This window comes from Neolamprologus multifasciatus, chromosome 18 (assembly GCF_963576455.1).
Source record: "Neolamprologus multifasciatus chromosome 18, fNeoMul1.2, whole genome shotgun sequence".
NCBI classification, from domain to species: Eukaryota; Metazoa; Chordata; class Actinopteri; order Cichliformes; family Cichlidae; genus Neolamprologus; species Neolamprologus multifasciatus.
In genome coordinates this window covers 13,050,881-13,072,359 of record NC_140456.1, presented here as the reverse complement: position 1 = coordinate 13,072,359, position 21,479 = coordinate 13,050,881, and the positions used below count along the sequence as shown (strand labels likewise).

General features: G+C 38.5%; 1 protein-coding gene across 5 annotated transcripts in view; it reads right to left on the bottom strand.

Moving 5' to 3' along the window:
• Window positions 1-897: 897 nt before the first annotated feature.
• myo9b (myosin IXb) overlaps window positions 898-21,479 on the bottom strand; it is a 32,841-nt gene continuing 12,259 nt past the window's right edge. Inside the window, exons 6-41 of one of the 5 annotated variants that reach the window (XM_085140368.1) lie at window positions 21,238-21,338; window positions 20,211-20,334; window positions 19,901-19,990; window positions 18,937-19,053; window positions 18,549-18,683; window positions 18,042-18,163; window positions 16,138-16,279; window positions 15,720-15,909; window positions 15,445-15,514; window positions 15,107-15,229; window positions 14,990-15,029; window positions 14,759-14,881; window positions 14,501-14,581; window positions 14,289-14,399; window positions 14,048-14,170; window positions 13,646-13,795; window positions 13,389-13,519; window positions 12,551-12,874; window positions 10,524-10,602; window positions 10,122-10,313; window positions 8,182-8,267; window positions 7,993-8,072; window positions 7,079-7,263; window positions 6,629-6,733; window positions 6,296-6,466; window positions 6,172-6,204; window positions 5,974-6,085; window positions 5,813-5,886; window positions 5,518-5,710; window positions 5,216-5,344; window positions 4,258-4,363; window positions 4,053-4,184; window positions 3,827-3,950; window positions 3,176-3,273; window positions 2,966-3,087; window positions 900-2,389 (exon numbers count right to left, since the gene is read on the bottom strand). In XM_085140368.1, the coding sequence (XP_084996494.1) occupies window positions 2,121-2,389; window positions 2,966-3,087; window positions 3,176-3,273; window positions 3,827-3,950; window positions 4,053-4,184; window positions 4,258-4,363; window positions 5,216-5,344; window positions 5,518-5,710; window positions 5,813-5,886; window positions 5,974-6,085; window positions 6,172-6,204; window positions 6,296-6,466; window positions 6,629-6,733; window positions 7,079-7,263; window positions 7,993-8,072; window positions 8,182-8,267; window positions 10,122-10,313; window positions 10,524-10,602; window positions 12,551-12,874; window positions 13,389-13,519; window positions 13,646-13,795; window positions 14,048-14,170; window positions 14,289-14,399; window positions 14,501-14,581; window positions 14,759-14,881; window positions 14,990-15,029; window positions 15,107-15,229; window positions 15,445-15,514; window positions 15,720-15,909; window positions 16,138-16,279; window positions 18,042-18,163; window positions 18,549-18,683; window positions 18,937-19,053; window positions 19,901-19,990; window positions 20,211-20,334; window positions 21,238-21,338 (4,587 nt within the window). In that variant the 3' untranslated portion in view covers window positions 900-2,120. Of the gene's footprint in view, window positions 2,390-2,953; window positions 3,088-3,175; window positions 3,274-3,826; window positions 3,951-4,052; window positions 4,185-4,257; window positions 4,364-5,215; window positions 5,345-5,517; window positions 5,711-5,812; window positions 5,887-5,973; window positions 6,086-6,171; window positions 6,205-6,295; window positions 6,467-6,628; window positions 6,734-7,078; window positions 7,264-7,992; window positions 8,073-8,181; window positions 8,268-10,121; window positions 10,314-10,523; window positions 10,603-12,550; window positions 12,875-13,388; window positions 13,520-13,645; window positions 13,796-14,047; window positions 14,171-14,288; window positions 14,400-14,500; window positions 14,582-14,758; window positions 14,882-14,989; window positions 15,030-15,106; window positions 15,230-15,444; window positions 15,515-15,719; window positions 15,910-16,137; window positions 16,280-18,041; window positions 18,164-18,548; window positions 18,684-18,936; window positions 19,054-19,900; window positions 19,991-20,210; window positions 20,335-21,237; window positions 21,339-21,479 lie in introns of all 5 variants that reach the window. The other 4 variants (XM_085140370.1, XM_085140371.1, XM_085140369.1 and 1 more) reach the window with 4 other exon arrangements.

Here is a 21,479-nt window from a genome sequence, read left to right as displayed (position 1 = left end):
GAGGAAATGCTTTATTTGGAGAGTGACTGTGTTTACGAAGAAACGTAAACCGTGTACTTCTTCGAACCCAGTGAAGAAAATTCCTTTGGAGGAAATACGTATTCAAGCTCAACATCATAGTCTAAAGATGGCTATTTTATTAAACCTAGGATTAAGATTGTGTAGTATGCATACTAAGTTAGCGATTGTGCGTGTGTGTAAGAGAATCCATAAGTACATATGTAGCCTTAAAATAAAAGTTTGCATGACATTAAAAAAGTCAATACAGTGGGAGAGAAAATATGTAAACACCAATTGATAAAAACAAATAAGAGATGTGAAAAAGTTATACGAAAATTATGATTTAAAATATCAGCAAAAACGGTCTAGTTATATATAAACATAAAATTTACTATGTAAAGCAAATAGGGACTGGTGCCTCTTTTTGCTTGTGTAGTAGAAAAAGAAAAAAGAAATTAAAACAAATGAAAGTTTTAGACTTCTGGGTAATGGAAACGCAAAACCACCACAGGATGTGTGCAGATGTAACATTCACAGCGAGCCACAAATAAAACAAAACAAAACATGTACCTACAAGTTTGGCCCTCTGTAGAGCGGAATCAATTAAGACAAAATTCAATTAATATCATTTTTGAACTCACATTTTTGTGACTGAAATCTCATTTAGAATTAAACAGAGTAAAAACTTTATGGCTGTTATACAAGAACATTGAAATTTAGAACTGTATTTCTCCAACGGGCATAACATAAGAATCTCACAATTTCAACTTACCAACTCAAATCTCCCAGTAAATAACTAGTAATTTAAAGTTTTTAAGTAAAGATTTTGAGATAACTTGATATTTTAACATATGATGTGATTTTTTCCAGTGTCACAAACAGTTTTTCAAAACCACCTCATATGACAATATCCGCATACATTTTAAATTTAAGCTCCAATTGTCTGACATTTAGATTTTAATGTGGTCAGCGCTTCACTTTTTTCTATTCTAGTGTCATTTCATACCTTTACTTCATTCTCCGATGTTGTGTTTGTTTTACTGAGTTGTGTTTCACTGTTGACTGCTGTAACACTGTAATTTCCCAGCTATTGGAATAAATAAAAAATGCTCTAACACTTATTCCAATTAAATACTCACTTATTAAATTTGCCGCAAATATGAGTTTGAATGTCAACAGCATTACATTTAAATTCAACTTATGATTTGACCCGATTTCCAGCTTCATTTTTTTTTATTTTTGACTTGAGTAATAAAATAATCAAAAAAATTTTTTTCCTATTAACCTTTGTTTAACACATGACAGAAAATAAGTACATTAGTGACTAGAGGATGTTGCAGCATACTGAGCCTTGATAACATTTGGTTTATTTCAGTCGGTGATATTGGCAAAACTTGGATGATGTCCTAAAATAAAAAAGAAAACGAAATTATAAACAGATGCTGACTTGGTGAAGTTGCACAGCTTTGCAATAGCAAATAAAGTCAGTCAGGTAAACTTAATCAGTCACAGTAGTGTAGAATTAAATCAATATATAACTAGAAATACAACTAAAGGAATGTCTTTGTGAGCAGGATGAGAACACAAAATGCAGCGCTGAAGTCTTTAGGAGACAGAATCACTTTATGTACAAGGTCAGAAGTTTTCTGGTACAAGCACAAGCTATTTATTCCCCAATAACACACAAGGCATTCATTAGTAACACAGTGATTGAGCTCAGAGTTAATTAGTAAAAGACACTCTTGTGTACTTGAGTGCTCTTTATCACGTTCTATATTTCTCGACAGAGCTCGTCACAAAGAACACGTCAAAAATATCTGCCTTTTATTAAAATCAGAGCTGTACAATTCTGAAATAGGTTAAAAAAAATTACACGCAGTATACTGATACAAAGAGAAGTACTAATCCAGATCTGCCATAATAATAATAATAAAACCTCCCCGAAAGAACAGTCAGCATCATCTCCCATTAAATACATATACAGTTATATATATATATATAAAGCAGTTAATTTCCATACCAGCATGAACAAATCGAAACGTCTACAAAACAAAGTGCACATTTTTTTGTTTCCATTAATACACATTTGGGAATTTTTCAAATTATAACAATTTATGGTGTTATTCTCCGTTTAAATCTTCATCCTCGTCAATGTAAGGGATGTCCAGGTTGTCAGAGCTCCCGTTAAACTTCTTACTGGCTATCTGGGGCATGCTGGCTGGGGAGGGAGTGTCTTTTCGAGGCTGGATAACATCTGCTTTTTCTCCAGATGTGAACTCTTTCTGTTCATGATTGCGTTGAACCATTAGATGTCCTTTTCTCTGTGTTAGGTCAGCAGGTTTGGGAGGGAGGTCAGGTTCCTGGGTTTTCACATGTGTGATTGATTTTCCTGAGAAAACAAACATTACTAAACACACTTGGTATGGCAGATGTAGTACACAAGAGAAGCTCCAGTTTAGGTCATAATTTGGATTAATTGTTAGGGAATTACTGCGATTTATACATAATTCCTCATTTACATGTGTTTCATGGCCAGGCGAGGCCTGTTCTTTTGTAATTTCATTAGAGATGCGGCAGATATAACACCTGAAGTTGGTTCAAAGTGTTGAATATGTACTTTAAAGCTTTGCACTGTAATTTTAAATATGAGGCCCAAAAAGAGATCAGTGCAAATGAAAGAGACTATCATATCAAAACAAACAAACAAACAAAAAAAAACAACCCCTCCCCCCTCCCCAAAAAACAAAAATAAACACACTCTCAGAGTGAGGGAGGGAGAGAGAGAGAGCAAAAACTTTAAAGTGGCCAAAATAGACCCCGGACCAGCTCAGTGACATCAAAAAACACAGAACACAGCTTAAGTGAATGGTGGTTTGTGAAAAACAACTTTACAATGTTTAACCAAGTGACAAACTCTCATTGTTACACCCAGAGGAAGGCCAAAGTACCATACCTCTTTACTGACCTTCCAAGTCCAGTGTCCCTAGTAGGTCCAGGCTGTCGGTGCTCAACCATGATGAGGAGTCTAAGTTTTCAATGTCAGATTCTTCCTGATCCAGCTCAGGCAACCTGGAGACCAAGTCCAACCTGTAAACAAAAAAAGATATTAACATTCAAATGAGAGAAATAAGAGGAATAAAAGGAGTGCAACTAGAAGTAAACATTACTAGCTCACTTTTCTTGCTTGATGGACTTGATCCTTTCAATGAGGGTCTTCACCGCTTCATCAGGCTGTGTTTCCTGTGGAACCTTGAGCTCGGACTGTTCAACAACCTGCACAGAGGCCAGAGCAGCATTATTGTGAGCTATCTGTGGGTTTATCTCTCTCTTGTATTTGTTAGTGCTCCCGAACTTTTATAACTTCTACTTAATCATTTACCTACTTTACTTTTTTTGTGCTCAGAACTGTTTGCTAAGGACCATTTGCGCCTACTATTTTGGAAAATGTCGAAAAATAGGAAGAAAGAGGAACAAGAACGTGATGAGTCGGCGAGCCTTGCTAGCACAATCACAGCTCCGCTAACCGAGAAGCTAGCAGAGCACAAAGCTGAACCTTTGGCAGAAATAAGAGACCCCTACAAGAAGTATGAGACCAAATTTCAAGCTGTGCGGGAAGCGGTGGAAGACCACAAACAACGCATCTTGAGCTTGGAGCAGTCACTGAACCCCAGAAAGGCCAGTTCCAATATGTGTTTCTGGGATAGTTTACTTTTTCTCTTTAGCAGGGTCTGTCTTAATGCAAAACATCACCCGGGCTGATGCAGTTAAAACAGACGCTGTTTGGTGTTGGCATTTGTTCTGCCCTTCTTTTGTAGCGTCCTCTCACCGTGGCTTGTCTTCTGAGTCTGAGTTGATTGACAGCCATGGCCTCTGCGTGTTCCAGCTCCTGGATATTTTGCATCTTTTCCTTGTAGCGCCTGAACTGCTCAGTGATCAGGATCTCCACACAACTGTGCAAAACAGTCAATTAATATTATTATTATTTTAGAAATACAGAGAGTGTCTAACAAGGACTGTGTAAAGTTGCAGTAGTGCACAATATGATCACTCACAGTGTAGTCCTGGGCACGTCCTTCATACAGAGGAGGGGGTCATCAGAATCAGGTGAACGCAGGATGCAGGGGGCAAACACAATAGCAAGTGCACTTGGTGACATCTTATTGTGCTCTTCTTCCTTTGCAACTCTGAGAGAAACAAATGGGTCAAAATCTCACTGGACTTTCACCACATGACTGAAGAAAAGTCGACTCTGCCTACCTGACAAGGTGAAAGATCAGCCGCTCTAACGTGCTGAAATTAGCAGGAGGAAGTTCTTCGAGCTTTTGGTACACGGCCTTTATTCTCTCTTCTTCCTCGGGTAATTCTGGGGATGAATTAACAGGGGAAATTTTAAATATCTGCACTCACATTTGTTTATATTTGAAAATACCGAAAATCTTAAAGTCACCATTGAAACACAGAGTCAACATGTACATAGTGTCGGTCAATATTATGCAGAATAGTCACAGTTATAACTGCTATGTTTCTTTTTAAGCAATGACATATACACATAGCAGGCCACATTATTAGTTACACATGTTCAACTGTTTATTAACACAAATATCTAATTAACCAAATGCATGACAACAAGTCAATGCATTTAAACATATAGACATGGTAAAAATAGCAAGCTTAAATTCAAACTGAGCATCAGAATGCAGAAGAAAGTAGACTTTGTGGTGTGATGTGGTTGTTTGTACCAGACAGGCTGGTCTGATTATTTCAGAAAGTGCTTATCTACTGGGATTTCTTACACAACGTTTACAGAGAATGATCATAAACCGAATGAACAGGAGTTCTCTGGCCGAAAATGCCCTGATAAGCATCTCAGAATGCCACACCTACCTGCATATTGTTACCAACTTTGCCAAACGAAGATCACATTGTCTCATTGCTCTTGTGTCAAAAAGCTCAAATCATCTCAAACTGGTTTCTTGAACAGTTAGTTCACTGTACTTAAATGACCTCCACAGTCTCCAGATCTCAATAAAGTGGAGGACCTTTGGGACGTGGCTGAGCAGGTAATTAAAAATGTGGAGAAGCTGTGTGACACTAACATGTAAACATGGAACCAAAGTCTAAGAGGATGTTTTTAGGACTTTGCCAAATCTGTGTCATAGAGAATTAAGGCATTTCTGAAAAAAACAAAGTGCTCAAAGTTTAAACAGTTCCTCACCCACAGCATGCAGAAAGTCGTGGTAGAGGGAAAATGTCATGAGGGGGTCAGGCAGCTCTCTGAGCCAGCGTTTAATGAGGCCTGTGATGGTGTGGATCGGGTAGTTATCCAAACATACCGTCTCAGGATCTGAAGGTAAAAAACAGATCACACACACACAAAAAATTATAAAAAGAGGTTATTTTAAATGGCTTTTTTTGCCATTAGGTTCTGGAGATTTGATGACTTTTTTGCGAATTTACACTCTTGTAAAACAGTTTTTCTGGAAACTTCGTGCATTTCAACTTTCATTAATTTCTTACTTTTCTGCAGAACCTGGTGAAGCTCCTTCGCTCGGCAGGCCGAGCCCGACTTGCGGTAAATCCCTTCGGTGTAGAGGCCGTTTAGCTCCACGTGCATCAGCAACGTCTCCATCACTATGGGCACAGGGTTGGCTTTACTGGTGAGGGCGCACACCTGCACGCCAAAGTGAGCTGAGGGTCGTAAATTGCCATCCTATCACAAGATAAGAAGAGTAGACATGAGTCTCAAGCAATAAGAGGGAACGTTTTTATACTTATTCTTTCATACTACGATATTTGATTGAAAAATACCTACCTGCCTGGCACACCGTGTCGAGCAGTCCGTGATGATTTTGCTCAGGCATTTCTTGTGACATATCAACTTACACGCTAAAATAAAAACAGGAGGAAAACACAGTCAAATTGAACTGTCTATTGTTTCTTGAAATGCTCATACAAATTGTTTTCTTAACTCACCACTGCACATATAGGCTTTCTCCATCCCCCAGATGTAGGAGCCACACAAGTCACATGACTGCATAATGTTCACCTGGTATGTGCTGAACAGGTGATCCAGAGGACTGTCAAGCTGTAGACACAAGAAATAAAGCAAGATCCCTCATGAGACTCAGCAAGATTCACGAGAAGTAAATTCAATTATAATATTTCACTTACACTTTTATCCTTTTTCCTTCTCTTCTTCAACGTCTAGAACCCAGAAGGGAAATATACATATATATGAGCTGTACTCTTAAAGTATTTTAGCAACTGAGGATCGACCGAATGCAATAAAATTTACCTTTGCAGGTTCAGACGCTGCTCGTTTCTTTGTAACCCTGATAAAGCCGTCCAGCACAGACTGGAAGAGGTTTACCACCATTGGAACTTCTCCCTTTTCAGTGGGTCCTGCTAGCGTGTTCACCTTGTTATGGAAGCCTTTCATCAGATCTTTGTAGTGAATCTGGGGCTTCTGATGGTGCCAACAGAAAGTGCAGTTATTCAGCATTTTATTTTCAAGCTATTTGGTCAGTAAAAGTGTAAAAAAAATGAAGATTTTCACAAGGAAAACATGAAAAAGCTGCCTTCCATATTCCTCTGTCATTTGAGCCAACAAGTTAAAACACTGACTGACCTGGACAGAGTACATGCCTTTGATGTTCTCTCTGAACTGCATCGTGGCTGTGAGAAAAATCGTCTCAGCTGGCGACCGATCCTTTCTAGTTTGCAGCTCATTCACCTGATGACAAAGGTGAGGAAAGTGTGAACAACTAGAAGTTTTTCTAAACGTGGATAGCTGATATTGAAGCTGAAGACAGGAAATAATGTGCTAAATATGGACAATATTTACTGCTAAAAAAGGCATTTTTTAAATAACTTGTAAATCTGGTTTTAAGGTTGTGTAAAATAACTGGGCTGGCTATAACTGAGACCCATTTCATGTTGCCCATCTATGTGTACAATGATAATCTACCTAAGAAGTAAGTCCTGAAAATAGCACATTTATGGTATAAACGAGAGAGTCGTGTGGGTTTAAACTCAAGTTAGAAACCTGCTCCATCTCCCTCTTAAGTTGTGATCTCACCTGATTCCCAAGGAACTCATCCAGGTTTCGTAGCTCCTTGCTGTCAGTAACCTCTTGGTCCAGAGAGGAGTCCCACTGCAACCCCCGTGTGGCACGGCTGATTCGAATGGTGGGGTTACGCTTTGTTTTCGCACTGTTTTGGTTTGTCGTTTGGTTAGAATGTGAAGTGTGCTTGGAGAAGGTGACTGTTGGCAGCAAAAGGACAGATAGCAATATTAGTAATGACATTACAATAAGATTTGACTTAACTGAAGGTTAAATCCTGTAATTTTAATGAAATGCTCATTTTTAAAAAGAAACTGATATTATCTAGTGGGGCCTTTTATGCAAACTTTAAGAGAGGAAACAAACTTATTTTACATCGAGGGGCACATACACCTCTCTTTAAGTTTGCGTTAATTCACTGAAAACAAAAAACAAAACTTCTATAGTAAATCATGAAAAACATTTAACAGTTTATCTGTTACTTAACTATGTTGGTGTAGTAGGAATGGCCATGGAGGAGGTCTTTATCCAACAGTTAAAGCTATAAAACTTATCAAATACAGTTCCAAATCCAACATCTTTTGACCTCCTTCACATTTTCCAAAGCCTTCCAAAGGGCCAGACTGGAGTTTTTGTCAGACAGATTTTGGCCCTCTGGGCTTTTGTGTGACACCGCTGCTTTTACGGCTATTACACTAAACATAACAAGTGTGTCAAACAGTGGTATGACAATACACAAGGTAAACCATGATAGGGAAGACACAACATTTACTTCCCTTTCTTCTCCATTTCCACACAAAAAAATGACTTTAAATATCTTTAAATATCTCCTGCAGCCCTTTAAAGTTTACTACATGTCTGTCATTAAAGTGTCAGCACTGTTGCATTATATAAATACACCGAATCTGCATTTCCAGACTTGTGGTTACCTGCTTTATCTGTTGGAGATTCATTGCTGGGGGATATTCTGGGTGCCATTTTCCTCAGGAATTTACCGAGAGACCAAGCCCTGCAAAAAAGACAACCTGCATAAATTTCATGTAGCAGAATATCAAATTATCTCAGAACGTTAATGTTGGATTTTGAATTTTTATAAATTAACTGAGTGAGGGCTTCACCTATCAGGGGTGCTGGTGTCGTGATGTCCTATGCTGTCCTCATTGGTGTTGTGGATTGGAAGGGAGAACGTTGAGCCATCAGTTATCTGAAACAAAGATTTTAAAAACTAGAGCACAAATTGTGTAAAGAAGCCAACAACAACAAAACAAATCACGTTCTGATCCAAAGTGACAGTCGCTCCTTTCCCCCCAACCGTGCTCCCCTGCTGCGCAAGCACCAATATCATCTTAAAGGCTTCCATTTAAATTTACAAGTGCCTCCACCAAACCACACCCAATGCACATGATATAACTGCAGCACAATAGTGACAGTCCATCACCAGCTTCAGTTAAACGCCAAAGAAGAAGAACCAGTCTCCGGTATCTTAGCTGTGTCCAAGTTCAGAGGTGTCTTTTGCATCTTTCGTAAGCCGCATTTGTAGGTCGATTACGCAACAGCGACGCGACGAAGGATGTCCATATTCAAAGACTCCTCTAAATGCTGCGACAAATGCGTCCTCCTTTTTACCATATTTGTGTCGGGTGTCTTTTTGGGTCACAAAATAAACTTTTAAGATATTTTTAGGCGAGAATGTAGCTGTGTAAACTTCAAATATTTGCCCAATTTATCAAGACATCACATATTTGCATAAGTGCCCTGACGTTTTCAGAGACGTCTGTTACCCACCAGCTCAATAGCTAGCCGGGTGGTCAAGGCTCACTAGAGCCGGTGTTCCAGATTAACTGGCGTCGCAGATCAACTGGCGTTGGTCGAATAGATGTGTGGTAGACTTGCTTTTAAAGGGCCGCTACCGACAAGCCAGCAAATAAACACCAAATATTAAATCTGTGACATTTGTGATATTACCTCAAACACAGTCCGTCAGTCTTGTTGCTGCTGAACAACAAAATGTTTAAAAATGTTGCGAGTTTACTTGGTGATTTTCTCATACACGAGGCGATCGCGAAAACGGCAAACAATTAACATCATGCTGATGCTGTTCACAGGACAGCCAGATTAAACAATCAGGAGGATCTTGTATTCGTTATCGTTCCGCTCGTAAGTTTTATCACTCCGATTTCAGCATTTTCGCTTCACAACTAAAGCATGCAGTTTACTTTGTGTACACTCAAATGGAGTCGAGTCAACTATCGCCACCTGTGGCCAAGTGCCTTAGCCTATAGCCAGATTAATTTGTGACACACACATCTGCACCATGTCTGAATTTGTTTCATGCATATTTGTAACTTTCAATTTTGTCTGTTTTGGCATCTTGCAAATAAATCTTTACACTGAATGAAATGATATTAAGTATTTACTCCAGTGTCCTGTTATATTTGATGGAGCAAAGGGCAGACGACTGAGTTTATTAAACCCCACTGAGACAATCTGCAAATTTCATTAAAAGTTTAATAAACTATCATCTTGTCTTTCTTTTTAGTTAGCACATACCGTAAACACTTCAAGCTGTAAGCTAATGATAGTTATATAAGAGCACATGCATGCTGGTGCAATAAGCTGGACGTTTTACGTCCAAAGGATGCATGATCTGATTAGTCAACTAATTGCAAAAATAATCTGTTACTAACAAAAAAATCTTTTTTGTGGTAGCCCTAATGTTAAGCAGTCATTAATAGACCAGGATGGCTCTGTAAAGAGGAAATCAACAAGTCATATTTGCATATATGCATTATCAGGGTCAAGAGGAACATATGTTACTTTAATATGTACAATTCCTTATGGGTGGAAAGACAAGAAAGATCAGAAATTAGCTTTAAAAACGGGCTTTAATATTTCCCTTCTGCTTGAAAGCAACAGCCCATTTTTCACTGTCCTGGCCTGCACAGCAGAAATCAGAAGGCCCAGAACAATCCAAGCTATCCAACCATTTGGTACATACACATGCAAGAGTTGCATGCAGAGAAGAGATCTGGTTGGCAAAAAAATCCCTATATCCAACCTTGGATTTGAGGTCCCGGACATCGGTGCTACTGATCAAGCCCGTCAGACTGGCCACACAGGGACTTACGGGCGGCAGCGGAAAGCTCCAGTACTCGCTCTCCTTGGAGCCACCAAAGTTACACATCAAACCACTGCGGGCGTAGGCTAACCGCCGCTTGTGTTTCTTGCGCTTGCGGACCCGGACCTTGACCTAATTGGGCCAGGGAAAGTGATGAGGTACGAGGTCTGCGAGACCTTTCATGTGTTTTTCACTGTAACATTAGCTCACAGTATACAAAGCTACAACACTATCATACTTGCAGCAAGGACACTAACAATCACTCAATAAGAGCACAAAAATAATAAAGACAGGTTAAATTAAACTTTTTAGGTCAATCACTGATACAGGAGCTGATGTTACCTCATTGACTGAAGATGAGCTGTCAGAGCCTGATGAGCTGATCTTGGAAAGTTCATCTGCAGACATGGACTTTTTGGTGCTGTTTGTAGAGGGAAATAAAAGCAATGAGTGATTGTTTGACTAAATATAAAACACTTTCCAATCATTATTAATAGCATGAGAATATATACTTTAGGATCTTAAGGCAGAAATACTTATTCAAGATGCTTAAACAGAAAGCATGTCATACAGTTAGACCCATAACTATTTGGACAATGGTATCATCTTTGTAGTTTTGTCTTTTTAGTTTTGAGTTTGAGACTGTGCAGACTTGCAGCTTTAAGTCAAGGGTTGTACCAGTACTATTGTACAGGGTTTAGGAATTACAGCCTTTAAAAAAAACCCAAAAAACACAAACAGTCCCCTATTTTCAGAGGCTCAAGGGTAATTGGACAAACTGACATAATTTCAGGTGATTTCATCTGTCCAAAATTCTTTTTTGTCTTCTTTTCCAGAACTGTGCTAGCCCAATCAAGTTTAATGCCTTTCTTTGCCTCAGTGTAAACCCTCTGCTTTTATTACGCCATTCATTGGAAGCAAGTGGCAGAACCTGCTGCTGTTGTGCTTTTTGTTCATTTTACTAACTTTATCTCCATCTAACGTTGTTTTTTTTGGCTCACATTCAAGCAAATGAAGTGGCTGTCTTTTGTTTTCCCCAGTCTTTCAAAGTCAAGATCTAAAAGCCTACTACTTGTCTTCCTTTGCAGTCTCAACGACAGAGAATTTCCAACACCTGATCATCAATGATGATGTGACTGCCCAGAGCAAAGTCTGAAATCCCAGCTGGGATTTGAAATCTGGAGCTGTTCTAACGATCATCGGGGAGCATGTGATCTTTGTGGAATATAAGATGGACCAGCTCTGGTGAGCCGATTAACACCAGAGGGAACAAAGAGTGCAGTTTGATGCGCTTTACATGAAGACACACTCTCACTTCCCGGACCACAGTGCGACCTTCAATGGCATCAGGACTTTTCAGGCAGACTGGGATGTTGATTGCGTAATAATTTCCTTCAGAAATGCATCCGTATTACTCACTAAGGGAATTTGTCATTGCTACTGGTGTTTGGATCTAGTGTGAATCCACACACTGTTTGGATTCCTCTGTCAGCTGATGCAGAGGTCATCCAAATAACTGTGGCTGTGGATAATGACCATCCTCTGCACCACATAGTGGAGATGCAGCTGATCACTTTCTCAAACATCTGTTTGCACTGTGCTGCCACAAAGACCGACTCAGAAAACCTTGGTCATACCGCGCGCCCTACATTCATTTTGGGTTTAAGCTTCTTGCTGAATCATTTAGATTTGGACTCTCTGAGCTCTTTGCTGTTTAACTGAACTCCTTCTTTAGTGTAACTTTCAACTTTCTGAGCAAAGTTGTTTTGTTTTTTTTAAAAGCTGCAGTAACAGACATTTTCCCAGCTATTGTCTCATCTTCACCCTATTCACATTCATCTCTTGATTGCAGACCTTGACAATGATATGCCTACCTGCTAAAGAATGTTTTGGACTTGCTGGGAGAGGCTTTTCTTAGCTAAGGAAAAAATGTGTCTCCCATTTTGGGCATTTTGGTGTGCTTAGCACTCCCTAGTCTTTAAAAATTTATTGGATTTGTTAATGTGGCCACACCTAAAGTTTCAACAATCTCTTGGTGGGTTTCTTTTCAGCCTAACAATGGCCTCCTTCACCTACATCATCGTCTCACTGAGCCACACGATCAGATTTTCAGTGAAAATCTACAAAATACCAGTTAAACACTTATCTGCTTAATTGGTCACCAAAGAATGAAGAAACAGGCTTCAACATCCTATTAAACTTTGAGCTCACAAAGACTCAAAAGTAAAAGTCTTCACTTCAAAAACATCAATAATAAAATGTGCTGTGGTGGTTGCCCATATTTGGACCTTGGATCTAACACTGTATTCAAAACATTTTTCTGAGGCCATATTAGCAGAACCACTGACTGTAGAAGTTGAAAAACTTACTGAAATTTATTTCTCCTATAATTTCTGTGCCAGAGTGCTTCAGAACCTGAATCTCCTTCACTATGTCTGTTGTCCTTCCACTTATCGGCCTTCTCCTTGAATCCTCCAATATTTTTGTAGCGCTGAAGTGTGTTTCCCTTAGTGTGGCTGGTGGAGTCATTGTTAATGGAAACTAGATCTACAGGGACGGAGAAGGGTCTGGTGAGTGATGGAGGGGATTTGCCTTGACGTTTCTCATTGCTTCTGTCCCGCTGTACAGCATGACTATTGACTGGGTCAGGCTGCTCCATTTTTTCCTGCCTCTTCAACTCCCTTTTTCCCAAGCTGTTATTAAAAAAAAAAAAAAGAAAAAGAAAAAAAAAGAGAAATGAATACGAATCCTAACAGTTTTTAACTGCTAAATTCTCATTTTACCTGAAATTATTAAACCAGGGACCATCTTGCTGCCGTAAAGCTATCACAGATTAGTACATATCCTATTTTGTCCTACTATTATTTAGCCACCAGAGGGCACTGAAGCGGCATATTTTTCAAATGGTGCATTTCAGCGTACATACCCAGATAAATGCATGCCTTTAAAAATAGATAAACTTGATTTTCAAGGGCACGTGTTTGTGAGCAAACACATATTTCCTTATAGTATTAATCGGAAATCATCTACTGCTTGCTTGCATGCAGCACTCTGCGCCAGATAAATGAGCCTAATGCACTGAGTGTGGGATACATCATCAATTCAAAGAGATTAATCAGTGTAATGTTCATGATCTGAGTAATGACATATCTGAATAATAACTACAAGAGCTGTTACTTCTGTAATGCACTTCAGCCATGTCAGTACCTTTCCCGTCTGTCCCGGTCTTTGGAGCCGCCATCATCCTGCTTCCACTCCGTGTGTTTGGACGTCCTCCATGCTGCCTGCATCAATGTAGCGGTTCGATTTTGGGTCAGAGAAAACTGACGCCATCTCCTCTGTAAGAGCAGAAATACTATTTTAGCCCTAATCAAGTATGTTTTTGACTTTGACGAACATTTTCAGTTACTGGCGTCAGTGTTTTTTGTTTTTGTTTAGCAGTGAGTTAAACAAAAGTGCTGCACCTGTATGATCATTGTAGCATCTCTTTTGTGCAGAAAGTGGAACCTTATGAGGCACGTGCGGAACCAGCGCTGCAGGGTGATGATGCGGCGCATCACTTCTTTGTTGAGTGTGTCTTGAAGCAGTTGCCGTTCTTTTTCCTTAAGGAAAACCTGAGTAGATAAGAAGATGCCATACATACAATAAATGCAGACACATTTGTGCAGTTAACTCTTCTCTAGATTTTAGCACACACACACCCTGCTTCTCTGACATTTATGTGTGTTTATTAGTTTACTTGCGTCAGAATTCTAAATTGTATTATTGGAATCTGAAATTGTAGTTATTAACGAACGCTTTTAAAGGGAGACCAGAGGCAATTTAATATGGGGCTGATTGGTTTGAAAAGTGATATTGTGATCTACCTTTGTTTTTCCTATTTGGTAAGTCTTCTTATCCAAAGCCATCCACTCAAACAGTGCAGTGATGTGCGCTGGAGTTGCAGCAGTTCCTTGTGGAAACAAAATCCTAAACTTCTCAACAAATTCCTGCCATTGAGAGAAAAACAGCATCAGAAGATGAAAATGAATGAATCAGTTGTTCCTTTCCCGAGGATGATTATTTATATACATTTATAAGTAGAATCACATTAAAACGAGTGCCCACCTGAAATGTGTATTTGGCACTGTAGCCAGACTTCTGGATGTGAACCATCTTCAGTAAGCCTGTATACCTGATTTGGTTTAGGACAAGTTTATCATCAAAGCACAGCTCCTTCTGTTTAAATAAACAAAAAAACAAAAAAAAAAATGATGAAGTTTCTTATCCAGTGAAACATATAAACTTCATAATGATGATGCCACAGATTCACAGATTACCTTTTCAGCATTGGCGCGCACACAGAAAATGAAGAAAGGCTCGGCTTTTGCAATTCTGTCCATCAGAGTTGTGAGTGATGTCTGCAAGAAGCATACAAACAGTGAGCAAGTTTTCATTAAAGTTCTTCATCTTAAACGGCAACAGAGTTTTTAAGCCTTTCTGATAGGGTGTCACTTGAGGATATCCCCGTTAAGAATGACATAGTATTAAAATGTTTCCACACCAGGGATATTTTAGACGTTATGCTGAAGACAAACCTGGAACTGAGAGCCTACTGTAGAAGGATTTGATTTTCGGTGAGGATGGAAGATGGATTTGCTGGTTAGGTCGTGCCCCGTGAGACCAATAATGTGTCGGAGAGAACGCAAATCAACAAGGTTCTGTTTGATAAAACATAAATATAACTGTGAGCTTCCTGACTCTAAAACAAAATCAAAGACTATTGATAAAGAATCAGTTAACATCCATGAGTTATAGTGAGGCTTTACCTTTGGAATAATCTGCTTCTGTCGACCGCTTTTAGTTCTCCTGCAGAAAACAGACAGAAAGAGGATTATGAAAAACTGCTATATATAATATAACTGTTTAACCAAAAGGAAACTCACCTTTTCTGCACAGTACAGCAGACGGGCTGGCTGGTTTGGTCGTGACCCATGGCCAAAAAATCAAATACATCAACTGGTCGTTCATCAGAGCCTTCAAAGGAGAAATCCAGACTCGTGCTGGTACTGCAAGAATGAGAGAACCTCTTTAACTTTATCAGCACAGAACTATTCTTATGCTATGTTTTGTTTTTTTGCTTATATGACCATGTGAATCTTAACTCACTGGATGTTAAGCTTTTTATTCATGTTCCAGTGCTAAACGACATATGTCTTGTTGGTGTCTGCATCGAGACTAATTTCCAATATGTGCCATTCATGTACTTGTGTCTTATATTTACCTGGATAGTTGACTCAAAGTACTCTGGCGCTTATCTTGTATCTCTTTAAAAGACTTCCGCCTTGCAGCAGCTGTGGTGACAGTAAAGCAAGCTAGTTGTACATTATAACAAAAATGAGAAACATTTCACATAAAGAAACTCGACTGTCGGGATAAAGGCTGACAAACACATTAAGGAAAAAAGTCAAACAAAGGTGCCAATGTTGTCCTACAAAGGAAATTCACTTTTCTCTTCTTTTTTTTTAGATAACTGTCAACCATAACTAAACTACCCACTTAATTTTTCCCGCCGACGTCCCAGGTTCTTGAATACTGTGAGGATGCGGATGGCTGCTCGGAGGACACCCCATCTGAACTGTGCTTCTGGGCTGGAAGCAACCAAGTGATGGATGAAGGAGCGCTCACTGCTCCGCAGAAGTGATATGACATCAGGACGCATGTGCTCTGTGTTTTTCTTTCTGAAGTCCTAATGAACGAGAAATAGTAATGATCAGTACACCACCGTGTGTGGTTCACAGCCTTCGCAGTGTTTACACATGTGTCTGACACTAAAAACTAACAATGCTTCCACAGTTTTCTCTGTGGAGGGAATTAATGATTCACTTGGCTGCAAAGAGTTTTTTCCCCCACACTTCCTTATCAAACAAGGTTACTGCAAAGCCAAAAAAAAAAAAAGAGAAGAATTTTACTCCACCTTGATGTGATATTTAACCCTCCCAGCAAAGTGTTGAATCACAAAAGTTGGCTCTGTGTGTGGAGATGGTTTGTAGTATGGGTTGTCCTGATGCTGCTTCTTTATCTTTTCCAGCAGACTCTTGTCTGTGGCCTCGGTGAGGCTGAAGAAACACAGTGAGAAAGAAAAATACATGACATAAGGCAGCGGTCACCAGCCTTTTTTGGGCCACGGACCAGTTTATGTCCAACAGTATTTTTACGGACCAGCCTTTAAGGTGTCGCAGATAAATACAACAAAAAAAAAAAAAAACCAAAAAAGAAGATTTATTGATAACACCCAGGAAAAGACCCAGGAAAACGGAGTTAACAATAAAAAACGCAAAAAAAAAAAAAAAAAAAAAATAAAATAAAATAAAATAAAAAAAACGCTAAAAAAAAAAAAAAAAAAAAAAGATAAAAACCAATAAAAACCCTGAAGACCTGAAAGCCTCAACTCTCGCAGCCCAGCACCAAATGACTCCTGGGGGTTGGGGACCGCTGACATATGGAATAAATGTACAACTAAACAATGTTAAGACGAGATAAAGGCAACCGCAAAAATAAAAAAAAGTAATTTCATCCCATAGTGTTTTTTTTTTTTAAACTGACGTTACATAGAGAAATAATTACATTTTAAAAAGAAAAGTTGGCTTTGGCATATTTACTAGACTGACAATACAGAAAGTATACAGTGATGAACTGAATCATCTCTACCTGTTATTAGCTGTGATTTGCCCGAAAAACAATTCAAACTGAATTTTTATTCAACTCTTTTTTAATTTAAGCGTTCAGAAAAGATTAATTACAGTCTGTTCTAATGCCGGTGTACTTGATTTTTTTTCTCATTACAGTAACGGGTTACAATCATTTAAATATATAACCATTTGAATACGTGTACAACATGTTTTAAACAAAAACAAACTTCAATTAATATTAATTACTGAACACTTGAATGAATTTTACTACAATTAAATGAACGCCACACATGAACTACAGCCGCATTAATAAAAACAATGATTACACACAGAATTATGTCACGTATATCAATGTGTCTTTTACCAGGTCAAATAAAAGCCCGTCTGAACTTGTTTTTACTGCACTAAAAACTTCTTAAAGTGTGAAGAAAAACAAAAATGAAACAAAACAATCTGAATATGTGCAAAATAAAATTAAAACTGCCCAGAATGTGAGCTGCCTCGCTGGAGGTTTGTGCTCTCGGACACATCTTTTATTTCAGTATATTTTTGGTAACAAATAAACTGATGCAAAAGGCAAAAAGTTTAACTCATCTGCTAATACATAACTGAAGTATAAAGTATGTCCTCACCGAAGTGATGATTGTCATTATATGTCATTAACCCAAAATTTCTATTTTAACTACATTACCTTGTAATTAAACAATTAAATAGTTTCAATAATGTAAATTGTATTTGTTTCTTTAACCCCCCCCCCCCCCATCACCAATATTAACAAAAACTAAACTAAGATTTCCCACTAGTTTTAAAAAAAACATTTTAGCAAAAGTAAAAAATAAAAAAAAAATTAGGGTTGATTAAAAAAAAATACAATCAAATTAACAATAATATTTTTATTTTATTTATTTTTATTTATATTTTACTTATAAAGCAAATTAAAATATAGTAAAAACATGTCATAGTTTTTTCCCTACACAGCCAGCCTGAGGTGGCTTTAAGTACTGAAACATTTTCTGTGTCTTGAGAGTCTAATTAGTGTAAAACGAACACCTGAACTAATCAGACATTTTTATGTAACAAAACAATAATTTCAACAAGCAAATGAACTATGGAAACTGAATTTTAAAAAAAAATAAAATATAGATGAAAATTAAATTAATAAGGTCTACAGTAGTATGAGTTCACTTACCTGCTCTCCTTCTCCAGCAGGTCGAAGAGTCCGATCGACTTCTTGTCGAACAGCTGAACGCAGTCGGTGTTGTCGCTGAACTCGATGTTTTTCCAGACAATGCTGTCTTCCACAAACTCCTCCTGGCATTTATCATAACACATTTACGCAATCATGTCATGTGTTACTGTGAATCAGTCTTCCAAGCTCAGGAATGCCGTTAGTAACACAGTGTTGCAATGATAGTAAATTGAAATTTACCATCCGCAAATTTCAATTTATTGCACATATTCAATTTGTTGTCTGACTGCTCAATATTCTTTGATTTGAAAGTAAAGAAAACAGAAAAAAATGTTTAAAAAAATGTGGCCATTGAGTGTATGTTGTAAGACATGCCAATATGTGTGTGAAATGCTGTGAAGAAGAACGTATTTCAGAACTTGTCAGTTAAGCGCACGTGTATGGTGTGTCCAGTTATAATAATGAAAAGAACTTTTTCTTGTTGTAAATGTGTATAAGTAAACCTACTTGCTCAAGCCTGAAGATGTTCTGGTTGATGTAACATTGCAGTGTCTCGTTGGCGTAGTTGATGCACAGCTGCTCAAAACTGTTTGACTGGAGGTTTTCAAACCCAAACATATCCAGGACACCGATGGACAAACACTAAAAACAAAACAGCAATCCAGACAAATTCAAAGGCACCATACTCAAAAGTGTTAATTTATGAGCTAATATTACACAGACCTGTTCCATTTTAAAAAAAGCAAACATATATTAATGGATTTATTTGAATCTAATCGTATAAAAATTGAATCTAAAGTGAAGCAGCCTGGCAGGAATGAATTTGGATATGGAAAAGTAAGGAAAGGCTTTTCATCTCAATTATATCGTTATTATATTGAATCATGCGACTCACTGAGACAGACTCCTCCATGTCTCGTCTGTTCATGGTCGCATGGTTGATGTGAAGGATGATCCAGTCAAACAGAGCGCCGTATAAAGATTGGGCCATGGAGTCTCGCATTGCGACGGCCTGAAAGCACAGGAGCATAACATTACAGTCACATAATATTAGCATCACGAGTGTCAAAACTCGTTTTTCAGTATAAAAAGGGAGTGTTTCCTTTCTACCCTGATGTGCTTACATGCCTCTTCTGTACGGCTTTAACTTGCCTGCTTCTTCCCAGAGTTTGGGAAAAAGCCTCCCCTGATTGCGGTGACAGTAACCAACAGCAAATGATTGCTCATCGGGGAATTGCTGAATCACTAATGTTGCGGTGTCTATACCTTGTTATGGAATGTGGTTGAGGCGTGTTTTCAACTGGTACTATGGACGCTGCTAATAAAGTTACACAATTACACACTGAATTTGCGTTTATTATTATATTTACAAAACACCACAGTTTTTGTCTTGGTCGTATTGTTGTATTTATCTGCTACACATTAAAGGACGGTCCATGAAAATATTGTCTGACATTAAACCGGTCAGTGGTGCAAAAAAAACGCTGTGGACCGCTGTTTTAGGGGTTTAATTCTATAAAAGTCTATGAGAGAAACATGGCTCAAACCCCTTGATCTATAATCTTAGCAACACTTTTCCTCATGAGTTTTGTTTTGGTTCCTGTAAGAGTCAGAATGGAGACTAATTTTGGATTTATTTTTTTGCAGCTTCATACACTAGTCTAGTCATCTTGATGATGACGCTGAACATGCTGAGGCTTGAGGCTTCCTAAAAAGAAACTAACCAACTACTGGGTGACATCAGGGTGACATCATCTCTCTCTTCTATATAGCTGATGATTAAAATGTGACGTTAATGTAGGAAGAAGGGAATAAAAGTTGACTTGTAAAATTAAAGATCAAGTTAACATTTAAACTACCTCATCTAGTGTGTACGGTAAAGCTATGGTGAAGCTGGCAGTTATCATTTTTCTCTTGATCAAAGTATTCACCAGTGATTCCTCTTCCACCTGGAAATAAAAAGAAATACATAAGTATTGAGGCATTTCTTCAATCTTCTGCAAATGCCACTAAAATTACAGGCTGAGACATGTTTATTTACAAACCACACTGATGCAGTTTAGTTTTCATTTTCTCTGGAACTTAACTGGACAATTTCAAGTGACCATTACAAATGTAGCAGTATGCAGTACACTGCAGTAACACTAAGTCGGCTGTTTCTGATCATACCTTCAACAGGTCTGACAGTATAGACAAGACTTCAGGAGGTCCAACCTCCAAACGCGGAGGGTCCTCTGACTGAGTGAATGTGACGTTACCCAAGTGGAGGATGGCGGAGAGGATGGAAAATATGCTGTACATTGGACACAAACACAGTCAGTTAATCTTATCAAATGTAAGAACCAAATGTTCACTTTGTCATATAGTATCACAGAATTTAAATTTCAATATAATCTGTATCCGTAATATAATCTGTCTATTCAACCTCGTCTGCTTCCTCCCACAGTCCAAAGACCTGAATGGATTGTGGGAGGAGGCTGGAGCACCTGGAGAGAACATGCAAAGTCCACACAGATGGATTCAAACCCAAGGGCCTGTCTTGGGGCAGGCACCAGGCCTCTGCCCCTTTAATTAAATAAGTAGAAGAAAATTGATGGATTTTTACTTTTTAAGTGTTCATATTAAAGCCTCAGATTGCTCTAAATGACACTGGCAACATCTTCAATGTAGTCATCTCAGCAAAACCCACAAAACAAACATATGAGCTAAATACGGATTACTTAAAACTGTGAACCATGCAAAGTTAATCTAGTTGTGCCCAAAACTGGTGGCATATTTAACATTGTTTTGTTGCTCTAAATATATCAGTGCTGCCTTTTGGGACATCCAGTGCTACTGATACTTCACATTATCTTAAAAGAAAAAAGCTTAAACGCAAGCTGCATGTGTAAGTCTGCACCTCCTTCAATATAAAAAGAGAGTTAATCATGACCAAATCTATGAAACCCTTTATTACTACTTTTGTTTTTTTAAACTTCCCACCTTTTCAAACTATGAATTGCTGTGGGTGGTTTTTTGTCAGGGAAACCAACCTGAACAGCATGCAAACTATGTTGTTTTTGCTTTTCTGCACATGCCTTGTCCCGAGGCTGCCAGGTGCTTTCGTACAAGCTCTGACCTGTTACCGATACTAGTATAGTATAACTTTTATTCTAGTCTGTAGCATTTTAGCTCTTACTATCATTATCATACATACTGTTTCTTAGTGGAGGGCAGGAACCCAACCATCTCCATAGCTTGATGGAGCCTCCTGTACTCTTGCCCAAGTTTCTCCTCATCGTCTAAAAGCAGGTCTTCCTGTAGAGCATGCAGAACAGAAATACATGTTAAGCAAAGACCGATGTTTATGGATGTAGTTATATAAGAATCCACACACTGCATCATGCAAGTACATGCAAACTGAGGAATGCACAAACCTGTATGTTGGGTTTAACTCAG